This window comes from Aptenodytes patagonicus, chromosome 1 (genome assembly GCF_965638725.1).
Source record: "Aptenodytes patagonicus chromosome 1, bAptPat1.pri.cur, whole genome shotgun sequence".
NCBI classification, from domain to species: domain Eukaryota; kingdom Metazoa; phylum Chordata; class Aves; order Sphenisciformes; family Spheniscidae; genus Aptenodytes; species Aptenodytes patagonicus.
This window is the reverse complement of record NC_134949.1, coordinates 216,022,508-216,037,776: the sequence shown is the minus strand read 5'-3', so window position 1 is coordinate 216,037,776 and position 15,269 is coordinate 216,022,508. Positions and strand designations below refer to the sequence as shown.

The window sequence follows — 15,269 nt, the reverse complement described above, 5'->3', positions numbered from 1 at the left end:
TGAGAGGGAGAAGGCCGTGTATCGTAATCGGCCGTGGAAACGACTCGCCGCAGCAAAGCGAGGCCGCCCCGCGGGTGCCGCTGCCGTCTGCGACCGTCCCCTCAGGGGCGGCCGCCGCTCACGGGCCGGCTCCGCCCGCTACCGAGCGCTTTCCCGAGACAGCCGGGCCCGCCCGGCGCTGAGCCCGCCCCCTCGCCGTCCCGCCTCCGCCCGGTACCCGTAGTCGGCGCGGGGGTGGCGCGCACGCCCGGTAGCCGCGGTCGGAGGTCGCGCCAAGATGGCGGGTGTGCCGGCTGTGCGCATCAGCATCGAGTCGGCGTGCGAGAAGCAGGTGCAGGAGGTGGGGCTGGATGGCAGCGAGACCTACCTGCAGCCGCTCTCCATGTCCCAGAACTTGGCGCGCCTGGCGCAGCGCATTGACTTCAGCCAGGGCTCCGGCTCCGAGGAGGACGAGCCGGGTTCGGCGGGCCGCGCCTGGGCCGAGCCGGGCGAGGCGGAGGATGAGGAAGGTGAGGGGCGGCGGGCCCGCGGCTCCCTGTCAGTCGGCCCGCGGCCGGGCCCAGAGCCTGAGCTCTCTCACCGGGCTGCAGCTGACGGAGGCCTACAGCCCCACAGGCCCTTGGGCGTGGCTTGCCTTCCCCCGTGGATTCCCACGGTTGGCCGTGGGTCAGGTCAGAATATTTGTGACCGAATACCGCAAATTACAGCGGTGGAGTGGAAAAGGATAGATCCAGAGATCGTGCTGTTACGTTGTGTTTCATGCCATTGTGGTCTCTCTGTGGTTTAAGAATGAGCCTTACACTGTATCTTTTTACAATCCTTTGTTTTCCCTTCTTTTGTTTTATTTTTAGGGTTGGTAAAGTTTCAGCCGTCCCTCTGGCCTTGGGATTCAGTAAGGAACAACTTAAGAAGCGCCCTGACTGAGATGTGTGTGTTGTACGATGTTCTTAGTATTGTCAAGGATAAAAAGTTCATGACTCTAGATCCAGTTGTGCAGGATCCCCTTCCTCCAAAACAGGTATATTGTACCTAGTTGTGTAGTTTTTATGGCTTGATATTAAAGATTTTATTTCACTGGAATTTTTCATGTATGATACATACAAGATTTAGTAAAATGTTCCTTGTGATGTGCTGGTACAGTGCTTTATGGGTCCGGGGAAGGCTGAGAATGGGAGGTGAGGCTGATTTCAAAGGCCTCTTTGCTGAAGCTGTAAGTCAAAATGCTGCTTGTGGCTACATAATATTGTCATGAAAGTTACTCTAGATAAGTTGCTGAACATCCAGCAAAACTAAGTTGTCAGTCAATGTCAATTAGTACAACTAATAATAATTTTTGGAGAATTAACATACAAGAAGTTTTTTTCTTTATTTGTTACTAGAATCCTCAGTTTCTACAGCTGATTTCAAAAAAGAAGTCATTAGCTGGAGCAGCTCAAATCCTGTTGAAAGGTGCAGAAAGATTATCCAAATCGGTTGCAGAAAACCAGGAAAATAAGCGACAAAGAGACTTCAACTCTGAACTGCTAAGACTGAGACAACATTGGAAGCTGAGAAAAGTAGGAGACAAAATTCTTGGTGATCTGAGCTACAGAAGTGCAGGTAAACAGTAGGGTCTTTTGTTTTTCTCAAGAATGGGTATTCACATTTCACAATTTTTTTTGTGACTGGAAAAACAGATGGAATATTTTTAATAACAAATAGTATCAGATAATAAAGTATTATCATAGAATCATAGAATAGTTTGGGTTGGAAGGGACCTCTAAAGGTCATCTAGTCCAACCCCCCTGCCGTGGGCAGGGACACCTTCCACTAGATCAGGTTGCTCAGAGCCCCGTCCAACCTGACCTTGAATGTTTCCAGGAATGGGGCATCCACCACCTCTCTGGGCAACCTCTGCCAGTGGTTCACCACCCTCAGCGTAAAAAATTTCTTCCTTGTATCTAGTCTAAATCTACCCCCCTTTAGTTTAAAGCCATTCCCCCTTGTCCTGTTGCAACGGGCCCTGCTAAAAAGTTTGCCGCCATCTTTTTTATAAGCTCCCTTGAAGTACTGATAGGCTGCAAGAAGGTGTCCCTGAAGCCTTCTCTTCTCTAGGCTGAACAACCCCAACTCTCTCAGTCTGTCTTCACAGGAGAGGTGTTCCATCCCCCTGATCATTTCCGTGGCCCTCCTCTGGACCCGCTCGAACAGGTCCGTGTCTTTCTTATGCTGAGGGCTCCAGAGCTGGATGCAGTACTGCAGGTGGGGTCTCACCAGAGCAGAGGAGAGGGGCAGAATCACCTCCCTCGACCTGCTGGCCACGCTTCTTTTGATGCAGCCCAGGATACGATTGGCCTTCTGGGCTGCGAGCGCACACTGCTGGCTCATGTCCAGCTTTTCATCCACCAGCACCCCCAAGTCCTTCTCGGCAGGGCTGCTCTCAATCCCTTCATCCCCCAGCCTGTAGTGATACCAGGGGTTGCCCCGACCCAGGTGCAGGACCCTGCACTTGGCCTTGTTAAACTCATGAGGTTCACACAGGCCCACTTCTCGAGCTTGTCCAGGTCCCTCTGGATGGCATCCCGTCCCTCTGGCATGTCAGCCGCACCACTCAGCTTGGTGTCATCTGCAAACTTGCTGAGGGTGCACTCAATCCCACTATGTCATTGATGAAGATATTAAACAGTACTGGTCCCAATACGGACCCCTGCGGGACGCCACTTGTCAGCAGTCTCCATCTGGACATTGAGCCGTTGACCACTACCCTCTGGATGCGACCATCTAACCAATTCCTCACCCACCAGACAGTCCACCCATCAAATCCATACCTCTCTAGTTTAGAGAGAAGGATGTTGTGGGGAACCGTGTCAAAGGCCTTACAGAGGTCCAGATAGACGGCATCTCCAGCCCTTCCCATGTCCACTGATGTAGTCCCTCCATCATAGAAGGCCACTAGGTTGGTCAGGCAGGACTTGCCCTTGGTGAAGCCATGCTGGCTGTCTCGAATCACCTCCCTGTCCTCCATGTGCCTTAGCATAGCTTCCAGAAGGATCTGTTCCGTGACCTTCCCAGGCACAGAGGTGAGACTGACTGGCCTGTAGTTCCCCGGGTCTTCCTTTTTTCCCTTTTTAAAAATGGGGCTTATGTTTCCCCTTTTCCAGTCAGTGGGAACTTCACCGGACTGCCATGACTTCTTAAATATGATTATGGTTATGAGACAATTATAAAAGGAGGAAATTTGTTTTATTATCAGGGAAAATATCCTGCCATCTTTAACCTAGAAAGTGATTTTAAAAGCTGACTGTGTAGGATTATAGTAAAGATTCCTTTACAGAAGCAATTCTGCATTGACGGTGTAGTTCATCAGTTGACAGGTAGACCTTGCAAATTGTTGGCTTTTATCTACATTTGGTCTGTAAAGCATTTTAAAAAAATTAAGGAGCATCTTGCATTTTTCTCTGAGTGAAGACGTATTTATTATACCTATTATTCCTACGCTTGTGAGAAGTGATACTGAGAATATGCATTATTTCATGGATTGCAGTGGGAGAAGGTAACCAGCCCAGAGTTCTAGAGCCAATTATGGAGTGAAGGAGTGAATACAGAATCTTGCCAAACTTAAGATGTAGATATAAAGCAGGCATCTGTACCGGTTATGTTGGGCTCCAGTTGTCATAATTATCAAATTTAAAGTTGTTAATCTTGTGTTCATGAAGAAGCTGTAGATGTAACCCAGGATATGTCTCTTTTTAGATGATTTATCCTAGACTAGGTGAAGTGTGCCCTGGATGTAAAAGGGATGCAACTGGGACAGATGTGGGCACCTGCCTTTATCAGTCCCACCTGAATGACTGGCTGTATGGCTGGTTTTTACAGACTGAACACTGTCATAGTTTTAAGACTGCAAGCCAAACATCATCAGCATTCCTTTAAATCAGTAGGGGTGTTGCACCTTAAGCTACTTGCTTGCAAAACTTTGGGCAGTTAACTTTTTTGTCTTGTTTTAAGCAAATACCTTTTTTTCTCCTTCCCTGCTTCTGCTGACACCATTTTGAAACACTGTTGGTTTTCTCCCATACTATTAAATACTACTTGCTAACTTACTGTAAAATATTACACAGCACACGCTGGAGGACTGAGATGCTGATGTGCTGAAATGAGCTTTATAATTTACCTGTTTAAGAATTCATTAAGAAATTTGAGTCAAGCGGAACTATGGAGGTTTGGAGACTTAGAAATACATATTCTTCCAAAATGGAGGTATGAGCTTCATTATTGCAGAAGATGCCTTATACTATGTGTGTCTTTGTCCTTCCTTTCTTAGGCTCCCTTTTTCTTCATCATGGCACATTTGAGGTGATAAAGAACACTGACATTGACTTGGATAAAAAGATACCTGAGGATTACTGTCCATTGGATGTTCAAATTCCAAGTGATTTAGAAGGATCAGCTTATATAAAGGTTTGCCAGAGAAACTTTAATAATATAGCACAGGTTTTGTTTTATTATTTGTATGCTTGCAACAAAGAACAAACATCAAATCATGTTCTCTTTTGCCTAGGTTTCTATTCAGAAACAAGCTCCAGACATTGGTGACCTTGGGACAGTCAATCTTTTTAAAAGACCCATGCCAAAATCAAAGCCAGGTATAGCTAGCTATATGTTGTTTTCTGAGCACATTCTCAAGAAATGGGTTTGCATCTGATGTTTATTGAAAATTCTAGCTTGAAAGAAGGGTGAACAAGAATATTCTTATTTAACCTGAAATTTTCTGTGTAGGTGCTGCTTGGGCTTTGGAAAGATGATGCTTTCAAAGTGTACTACTTCAGTTTTTTATACGTTTACTCAATTTCTGAAATAAAATTACTAGGATTGTATTTCAGGTATTCTGGAGCACCTCTCGTTAGTCATTAAGAGTTTGAGCACATAACCAAAAGCAAACCAAGGTGTTGTGGCTCAACTGGATTAAATGTCCGTTCACTCTTAATGTTGCCCAAAATGCATCATTTGTTTCTGCGGCTTGTCTGTTTTCTCTGAATCTGAAAGTGTGCTGGTAACATGTGCATTAATTGCCAACAGCTCACCTGGCAGATAGTAGCTTGATTCATTTGATGTGTGACAGTATCTGAAGGTGTAAACCTTTGGGATTAAAAATTCATCCTTAACTCCTTAGGATTAAAAAGAACTGGCAGGATTTTATTTCACAGTGATCTGTGACACAGATGCTTGTGCTGTCTTGAATATAGACAGGATGTTGTATGAAGTAGATGTTTCATATGGTATTCAGGGTATAGTATAGAGCTTGTGTGCTTACTCAGACCAGAATCTTCCAAGAATTTTCTGCCTATAAATCCTGTGAAAGCACATACATTAATTTAACATTTGGTCGTTCATTGTAGCGTGAATTTAATAAAGCCAGAAGTATCATTGAAAGTAAATGGCAACTTAAGAAGCAGGGGTTCATAAGCAGAGTTCACAAAAGGCCTGGGAATGTAACAGGCAGTTCCAGAAGGGAGGTGCAGTTCACAATATACCTATATATAAAATCGACGTAAAATGCACTAGTGTTATCTTAAAGTGCTTGCTCAACTGAGATAAAATTCTGAAAACACTCAATTTGGATAGAAGACACTGACTGCCTTATCTTAGCGATTACTCATAGCTACTGCACGGTATCTGGTATCGGAAGCTACCTTTGTAGCTTCTCTTTACCCTTTCCTTCTGCAAACGTTGATTTATGTTTTTCAGGTTCTCCACACTGGCAGACAAAGTTGGAGACTGCACAGAATGTTCTTTTATGTAAAGAAATTTTTGCCCAGCTGTCACGAGAAGCTGTTCAAATTAAATCACAAATTCCTCACATTGTTGTGAAAAATCAGATAATCTCCCAGCCTTTCCCAGGTAGGAAACTTTTTGAGACTTCTTAACCTACGGTTATTTGCTTAAAGATGAACTGAAATTTGGGGCAGGGGGCGGGGGGAAGTAATCTTGTTTTTCAAAGGTTTTGAAAAACAGAATTTCCCAGAATTTGAATTTCATTTGCTAATTATAGAAAAATTCAACTAATGCACTTTAGTTTCTAATTTACTCATATTTTATTGTATGGATTTTGGATTGTTTTTCTTTGTGTTTAATGTCAGTCGCACTTAAAGCTGTCAACTGTAATGCCACGTGCACATTGCAGTTTGGAGCTGCGCATAAGTCATTGCTCCTGGATTGCATGCAGGTCAAATTTAAGACTTCAGTTAATGGGTCTTCAGAAGAATGGAGGCTAATACTCTTCAGTGAGTATAATTAAACAGCATGAAGATGGCTTAGAGTTGGCTGATGAATCCTCTGTTCTTACAAGGAGTACACAACTGATTACATCATGTGAAGAATGTTTCTGGATTGCTTAAAATGTATATGATGGTAAATCATTCCTTCTTTGGGGAAGGAATGTGGTCCTGGGGACTCTTCTTTTTGTGTGGAATTGAGTCATAGAAATCGGTGTGAAATGCACCTAGTGATTTACTAGTTGGCCTGTCAACACTTCAGTGAGTAGCAAGTCTTACTTGCCTTTGGTGCTGTGCTCTCCAACATCATTGTTTGATTTTTCTCTGATACAGTGAATACTTGTTGTAAAACTACTGACTATAAAACGTGAAGAAAAAGCAGTTCTCAGTAGCCTTCTTAAAAAAAAAAAAAAAAAAAAGAGGACACTGACAATTTTCATCTGCTTTGAACAGGTTTGCAGTTGTCTATTTCTCTGTGTCACTCTTCCAATGACAAAAAATCACAAAAGTCTGCTTCTGAAAAACAGAATCCAGAGGATCACCTCTATGTTCTGGAACATAATTTGCATCAACTTATCAGAGAGGTAATGCATTTATGGTCAAGGACTGAAGAGTCTTTGGGCTTTTGTTCAGACTTCTACATGGTCTGCGGCACTGTTGTAACAACAGAGTGCCACTAGAGGCCAGTCACTTTCTATCCATTTGTGTAAGGCAACCTACCGTTCAGTTTTAGTATGTATGGGTGCTTAGGGAGTTCTTTACTAAGTAAAGAATGCTAGTAGTTCTTTACTTAACCTCAGGCCTGGCTGCCCACTTCAGAAAAGCAATGCAAGGTTTTTCCAGTACAGCTCATCAGTCTCCCTTTTTTCCTTGTGTCTAGTGCTTGTCAAGTACTTTAAGTGAGTATCTGTTCAGACCATGTTCCCGTGAAGAAAGAACAATCAATTACTATAATAACTTCGCTTCTTTTGAGGTCCACTTCTCTGTTTCAGTGTTTTAGATTCTCATATAATCTAGCAGAAGGACGTGGGGTAGAAGGTTGAGGTTGCAACGTCTGTTCAGGAAAGGAGCACAATTTCAGATGTCTAAGCAGTTGTGGAATCATGTTCCAGAGAGTGTTCATCTCCTTAGAGCATGGCTCTGCGAGTCATGCAGTCATGTGGAATAGTCCAGTGTTTTAAAGACTGAACTAGGTTTCATGAAGCTTTGGCTCAGTGCCCAGTTCTGTTGTGAATTTCCTTTCTTAACTTCGAACATGTTGCTAAATCTTTTTGTACCTCAATTTTTTATCTCGAAAATGCTTCCTTTATTTTTGTTGGACCATTCTGTCTGTTTCCAGAGATGTATACAAGGCAGACTTATTAGTAGGAGCTACTGCCTGCCATACTACCGAGTTTTTGTTAGCTAGCACCTTTTTTTAAAAATCACTTTCCATAAGGTTTGAAAGACCTGCATAAACATGGGAGGCAAAGTATGAGTGTAAAGCTGGCTTTAAAGTGCTGTCAAGTTTATAAAGTAAAAAAGTTGCACTTTTTGAAAGTATGTACACTTAAAAAACCTGATGCAGCATATTGTAGTATACATATTATTTCTTGCAGATACATTATTTGGTCACTTCCTTTTGTAACATCTGTTGTTTGTTGCAGTGCCACAAGCAAACCCTGAGCTCAACAGTGATGCCACATCCAGCTAGTGCACCTTTTGGCCATAAGAGAATGAGACTTGCAGGACCCCAGGCTTTTGATAAAAATGATATCAGTTCTTTACAGTCGAATGAAGGACTTCTGGAAAAGATAATAAAGCAGGCAAAACATATCTTTTTGAGACGCAGGTAGGTTGCAAGCTATTCTTGTTAAAATAAAATGTACCGTTATGTAGAATACAATTGATCTTTTTTCAGTGTTCTTAAAACTAGCTACTTCTTCCTTCACTGTTAAAATAGTCTTTATTTGTAAGTACTAAGAACCGATAACATATAATGAAATATGAACAAACATCACTCAGCTAGTAAAAAAAGAAAAAAAAATTAGATTTCTTCAAGATCTCTGTGACGGTTATGACATAGGCTGCTGACAATTGTCCCTACATTTCTTAAACTGCATAAATCTTTTTTAGTATTCTTTGCTGTGCAATAGCCAATACTGAGTAACATCACTTTAATACTGCTACAGAATGTATGTGAAATGTACAGAGTAAACTAAGTGTGCTTCATTAGCACCAGAATGGTGCTGAAACAGAACTTTGATCCACATGGTTCTGTTAAATTTGCCTCTTTTTTTTTTTTTTTTTTTTTTTTTTTTTAGTGTGCCACCAAAAAAACCCCCAAATTAATAACCTACTCATTTCCTTTAAACAAGGTAACAGCACAAACTGTCTAGATTATTGTGCGCGGAATATGTCTTTATCTTCTAGAACAGCTCGAACCATTGACAGTCTGGCTAGTCGTATTGAGGATCCTCAGATTCAGGCCCACTGGTCCAATATAAATGATGTTTATGAATCCAGTGTTAAAGTTCTAATAACTTCTCAAGGATATGAACAGATATGCAAGTAAGTATGAAAGTGCATGTTATCTTTCTAGTTGTAGAAGCATGCAGCAATGGCAGAGTGTATTCAAGTTGTGTTTTACAGGTTTAGATTCTCTTCATACAAGTAGGAGCCCGTTATTTGTGTGCAAGTGTTTGTTTTTCTGACTTGAGGTGGGGAACAGCCACCCTAAGAAAACTCTTCACCCACTTTACACTTTAATGAAGAAACTTAGTAAGTTGTTAACTAGCACAGTTTCTTTTCAAAGAAGGAATTGAAAGTGAAAGTGGCCGTTAAAGGGGGGATTTACTTTGGGCAGAGATACTTTATATTCAGCTATCTTTGTATGTGCTGGATTCTAAACTTCCAGTCTCTGGTCATGGAGAGCTAGTCAGTGCTCAGTCCTTGCTTGGTTGCATAGGTACTGAAACGTGGAACTCATCTAATTCATGCTATTAGTTACGCACATTGTCATCGAAATAAGAGATTTCACGTTCCGGAAATGTCTGTCTCATGCTGACCAGCAGTGAATTAACTAATGCGTTGACAGAGGATGAACCAGTTGTTTTTTCCATTTTGAGCAGTCCTCTCTGGCTGTGTCCACAGTGTGGAGCAGACTGCGGTCATTGGTGTGATTTGTAGTCTCAGTTCCAGAGTACATATGCTGCCCAAGTCTTGGCTGTAGGATAGAACAGGCCCTGAGTACACACCATTTTCCCCTGCACCTCTGGAAGCAAACTTGGGCACAGTGGCAGGCAGCTGTGAGGCACCTCAGGAGGTTCCTTGACCTGAATAAGCAGTGGACCAGGTCTGGGAACATGCCACAGAATATGTCTCCTGCAGTATAGAGGGAGCTGTTGTGGTGAGTGATGAAACTGAAATGTTTGGAGTTGCTGTCGTATTCCATAGGCTTTGCAGCATCCTCATCTTAGTGTTCTTGTCAATGAATGGGAGGGATTCTGTGTTCTCCCACAGCATTCTCCTAGAGAAGCTGGCGGCTCATGGCTTAGACAGGTGTACTCTGCGCTGGGTCAAAAACTGGCTGGACGGCCGGGCCCAGAGAGTTGTGGTGAATGGAGTTAAATCCAGTTGGCGGCCGGTCACGAGCGGTGTTCCCCAGGGCTCAGTTTTGGGGCCGGTCTTGTTCAATATCTTTATCGATGATCTGGATGAGGGGATTGAGGGGATTGAGTGCACCCTCAGTAAGTTTGCAGACGACACCAAGTTGGGTGGGAGTGTTGATCTGCTCGAGAGTAGGAAGGCTCTGCAGAGGGACCTGGACAGGCTGGATCAATGGGCCCAGACCAATTGTATGAGGTTCAACAAGGCCAAGTGCCTTCGGCCACAACAACCCCATGCAGCGCTACAGGCTTGGGGAAGAGTGGCTGGAAAGCTGCCTGGCGGAAAAGGACCTGGGGGTGCTGGTAGACAGGTGGCTGAATGTGAGCCGGCAGTGTGCCCAGGTGGCCAAGAAGGCCAATGGCATCCTGGCCTGTATCAGAAATAGTGTGGCCAGCAGGAGCAGGGAAGTGATCGTGCCCCTGTACTCGGCCCTGGTGAGGCCGCACCTCGAATACTGTGTTCAGTTTTGGGCCCCTCACTACAAGAAGGACGTCGAGGTGCTGGAGTGTGTCCAGAGAAGGGCAACGAGGCTGGTGAGGGGTCTGGAGAACAAGTCTTCTGAGGAGCGGCTGAGGGAACTGGGGTTGTTTAGCCTGGAGAAGAGGAGGCTGAGGGGAGACCTCATCGCTCTCTCCAACTACCTGAAAGGAGGTTGTAGCGAGGTGGGTGTCGGTCTCTTCTCCCAAGTACCAAGCGATAGGACGAGAGGAAATGGCCTCAAGTTGCGGCAGGGGAGGTTTAGATTGGATGTGAGGAAAAATTTCTTTACTGAAAGAGTGGTGAAACATTGGAACAGGCTGCCCAGGGAAATGGTTGAGTCCCCATCCCTGGAGGTATTTAAAAGACAAGTAGATGAAGCACTTAGGGACATGGTTTAGTGGGCACGGTGGTGTTGGGTTGATGGTTGGACTCGATGATCTTAGAGGTCTTTTCCAACCTCAATGATTCTATGATTCTATGATTCTTAGCTTCCTGTTTTCTTAAGTGTTGTAATGCATTTTGAATAAATATGCATCTTGTCGTCAAAGATCCATTCAACTACAGCTGAACATCGGAGTTGAACAGATCAGAGTTGTGCATAGAGATGGAAGAGTTATTACATTGTCCCATCAAGAGCAAGAACTGCAGGATTTCCTTTTATCTCAGGTAGACTCATATACATTATTCTTCCTTTTCTTGTAGTGTTTGGGAAACAGAAGAAGTTAGAACCTCACCTTTATCTATATAGAAAATGTTAGAAAACTTCAAATAAAGGTAGTGCAAATAGGAAGGTGGATGACTGAATTTTTCAGTATGTTTGTATAGTGACTTTAGCAGCTGTTACTAAAATATAATGCCAGTTTTTACTAAGGTCAGTAGTAATAATAATTTTTTCCCTCCCATTTAAAATACGTTTCTTTATGCTACTCATTATGGGAGCCCTAAGATTTTTGCTTACTTCAGAACAAGTCAGTGAGAGTCATAGCAGACAATAAGGTATTCAATATGTGAAATTTACTGTAACCAAGTCCTGTCTAGAGTAGAGATCTTAATGAGCCCACAATTACTGTCATTTCAACATTGTCTTGTTAATGTTCACTTTGCATCAGCCATTACTGAGTCAGCTGATACTTGAATGAACTGTGTTTTCTTAATTGCTTAGAGCAAGCTGCTGGTTTTATTCAGAAGTGACAGTCTCCCTACTATGCATTATAAATAGTCAAAATACAGGTCTTTAATAACAGTGGTTGGCCTGTTGCAGTTATACGGAACTCCATGACACAGAAAACAAGTTGAAACAGATTCTATTGAGGGTATCTCTTTTTGGTCAAGTGTTTTCAGACTTGTTCACAGGGAACTGCTGAACAGTGCTAGGTATTTCCTTGTTAGAAGTGTTAAGTCTTGATACAGAAAAACATTAGTATTTAAACTTTTAAGCTGTTAAAGCTCAATGCTTAGACTTGAGCATTAATGGAGATAATATAATCATGCACCTGAGAACCTCAACTTTTTTTTTCCTGAGTTTGCTATGATAATACTCTACAAATTTTATATATATATATTACAGGAGAGGTCTCATTTCCATTCAAAGAAAGGATTATTTCAAAATCCTGTTTGTATCACTTTAATTAGTTCTTGAGACCTAAATAAAGGGGATTGTAAATTGAAAGCAATACTTAAATAAAATGTATAAGCCCATATACCTATGAAAATTCATCTAACTGCATAGTCTGCTTAATATGGTCTTCTCTGTCTGCAAAGGAACACAAAGCTCTACTAGCACTTATATAGCATATATGTTTAAAAAAAAAAGTTCCTCTGAAACTAGAGAACTTATAAGACAAAGTCAGTTTTATAAATAACTACTGTACAGCAGAAGAAAAAAAGCTTGGTAAAACCAGTAAGCAATTCTTTCTGTGGTGTGCAAATATTGAACAGAAGACGAACCTTTCGTTATTTTTCAGATGTCACAGCACCAAGTACATGCAGTTCAGCAGCTTGCAAAAGTTATGGGATGGCATGTGCTGAGTTTCAGTAATCATGTTGGTCTGGGGCCGGTGGAGAGTATTGGCAATGCATCAGCAATAACTGTAGCATCACCAAATGGAGACTATGCCATTTCAGGTAGTGTTTTCTATTGCAAACGTATGGAAAATCTTAAAATTCTTAAGCGAATTCTACAGGTTTTGTAAGTCTCTTTCTGAGATAGTCTCTAAACTTTTATAGAATAATGTCAATTTATAGCAAAATATTCTAGAAACAGTCTCTTTTCTGTATGGAATTGACACCTAAATAGAATCAATACTTTGCCCAGTAAGCCACTTAATATAAACCTGATTAAATTTACTCAGGCTTGATAATATTTCTTAGAATTAGCATAAAAAAAAAATAGATTACAGAAACCATCAAGATCCTGAGAGGAGGGAACAAGGCAAACAACAGGATCACAACTCTGGACTTAACGAGAACAGAGTTTGGTCTTTTCAGGGATCTTCTTGGAAGAATCCTATGGGATACCATCCTATGGAATGGAGAGAAGAGGGGTCCAAAAGAGCTGGTTGATTATTTTTTTCAAGGATCACCTCTTTCAAGCTCAAGAATGGTCATTCCAATGTGCAGGAAGTTGTGCAAAGGTGACAGAAGATCTTTGTGGATGAACAGGGAGCTCATGACTAAACTCATGACGTAAAAAGGAAGCTGCAAGAGATTATAAGTAGGACCAGTTGACCTGGGAGGAAGATAGAGAGACTGTCCAAGCATGCATTGATGGGGATAGGAAAGCTAAAGCCCATCTGGAGTTGAATCTGGTGAAGGACGTACAGGGCAACAAAGCAGCTTCAAACAGGTATGTCAGCAGCAAAAGGAAGACTAGGGAAAATGTGGGCCTGCTGTTAAATGGGGAGAGGACCTGGTGGCACAGGACATGGAGAAGGCCAAGGTACTCGATGCCTTCTTTGCTTTGGTCTTAAGACTGGCCTTCGGGAATCCCAGGTCCCTGAGACCCATGGGAAATTTTGGAGCGAAGAAGACTCACCCTCAGTAGTGGAGGATCAAGTTAGAGAACTTTTGAACAAATTGGACATACACAAGTTCATGGGACCAGGTGGGATGTATCCATGAGTGCTGAGGGAGCTGATTGATGTCATTGTAAGGCCACTCTTGATCATCTTTGAAAGGTCATGGTGATCAGGAAGGGTTCCTGAGGACTGGAAGAAGGCAGATGTCACATCCTATATTTAGGAAGGAGAATCTGGGGAACTACAGTCTGGTCAGCCTCATTGCAATTACTGGGAAGATGAGGCAAAAAACCAGTCCCAGAAGCAGTTTCCAAATGTATTAAGGAGAAGAAGGTGATGGGGAATAGTCAGCATCGATTTATGAAGGAGAAATTATGTTCAATTAGCCTGGTAGTCATCTCTTTGTAGAAGGCTAGCTTGGTAGGTGAGGGGAAAGCTACGTGTTATCTCCCTAACTGCTTATTTAAAAAAACAACCACCACCACCCCCACACACACACATCAAAACACAAAACCCATCCAAGCCAATAGAACACCACCACCCCTCCCCCAATCTTGCAGAATTTTGTGATTAAAAGCAACAGCTATCCTGAGTGACTTCATTCCTGTCCGTTTGAGATAAATCCACTAGAAACAATACAGTTTTGATCATGTTTTTCAACAGAATGGTGGGGAATACATCCAAGGTAAGAATCGGCAAAAAAAACCTTTGCCCTTCCTGGCATCATTAGGGAAGAATAAATGCATTTGTAAGGTGTATGTGTGGGGTTTTTTGTCAAATGTTTCTCTGGTTTGCTCTAACCAAGAACATGCAGTGCTAAAGCAACAAAATCATAGAGAAGTGGGAGATGAGAGAGAGAAAATTCAAAGAGAAAAACTTTAAAAAAAAAAAAAAGTAAGGTAATTTCCCTTGTTTGCTTTCAGCGTGTTTGGAATTGAGTAGGAGTAATGTATAGCATACACGAGGAAGGATATTTAATATGAGGAATTCCTACAGTGTAAAAATGCTCATAAAAACTCTCTGTTCATCACAGTACGGAATGGTCCGGAAAGTGGCAGCAAAGTTATGGTTCAGTTTCCACGGAGTCAGTGCAAGGATCTCCCCAAAGGCGATGTACTGCAAGACAACAAGTGGAATCATCTTCGAGGGCCATTCAAGGAAGTGCAGTGGAATAAAATGGAAGGGCGTAACTTTGTGTATAAAATGGAACTCCTCATGGCCGCCCTAACTCCATGTTAATAACCTGTCAGCCTCTCCGTGGGGGGTTTGAATCATCGCTGTGCAGCAAACGATCACTGCCCGTGCAGCAAAGGGAAATGGAACCTATGGGGCAATACAAGAAAGCAAAACCAAATTTATTTCCTGTACAGATATGTCCATTGTAGTGTTTGTAATAAAACTTTTTTCGATGACATAGAAAATACAACTTTCTGAAAAAGTTCCTTTCAGCTGTATCTTTGCAGATTACTCTATCTAGAGTAACATAGCTGAGTAACTAATGTATTTTTCTTTTATAAAATTAAATTCAGTAGTCCTTTGCTACATGAAAGGTGTCTGCTCGGAGTCATTCCCTTTCCCCTTGTGCCCCTACTTTTTTGCAATAAATCTTTGCAAGTATTTCTGAAAGATGAAAATTATTAGAACTGAACTGTGCTATCGACAAGCTTTTTAGTGGCTTATACCACAGGGAGCGGCTATCCTTGTGGAAACTAAAGGACTCATTTGATGAGAAGTGGGACAACAGAGGAGAAGCAGAGCTCCCTTGTCAAGAATTAAGGCTAAACAAAACTTAAGATTCAAGTAACAATCTTCACTGCATGATGTTCTTGAGTTGGGGTTTGTTTGTGTTAACTGTACATTGATGTGGCTT

The 15,269-nt window shown here is 42.4% G+C and overlaps 1 protein-coding gene across 2 annotated transcripts; it reads left to right on the top strand.

The window, feature by feature from the left end:
• Positions 1 to 276: 276 nt before the first annotated feature.
• MED17 (mediator complex subunit 17) lies at positions 277 to 15,016 on the top strand. Of its 2 annotated transcripts, XM_076328296.1 has the most exons (12): positions 277 to 509; positions 852 to 1,018; positions 1,380 to 1,599; positions 4,304 to 4,440; positions 4,541 to 4,625; positions 5,728 to 5,880; positions 6,708 to 6,838; positions 7,901 to 8,085; positions 8,667 to 8,804; positions 10,931 to 11,048; positions 12,347 to 12,506; positions 14,433 to 15,016. In XM_076328296.1, exons 1-12 carry the CDS (start codon positions 278 to 280, stop codon positions 14,636 to 14,638), a joined length of 1,932 nt encoding a protein of 643 aa, XP_076184411.1. In that variant the 5' UTR covers position 277; the 3' UTR covers positions 14,639 to 15,016. The 2 variants fall into 2 exon arrangements, with proteins under 2 accessions (XP_076184411.1, XP_076184412.1); XM_076328297.1 differs by lacking the exon at positions 12,347 to 12,506.
• The last annotated feature ends 253 nt before the right edge of the window (positions 15,017 to 15,269 follow it).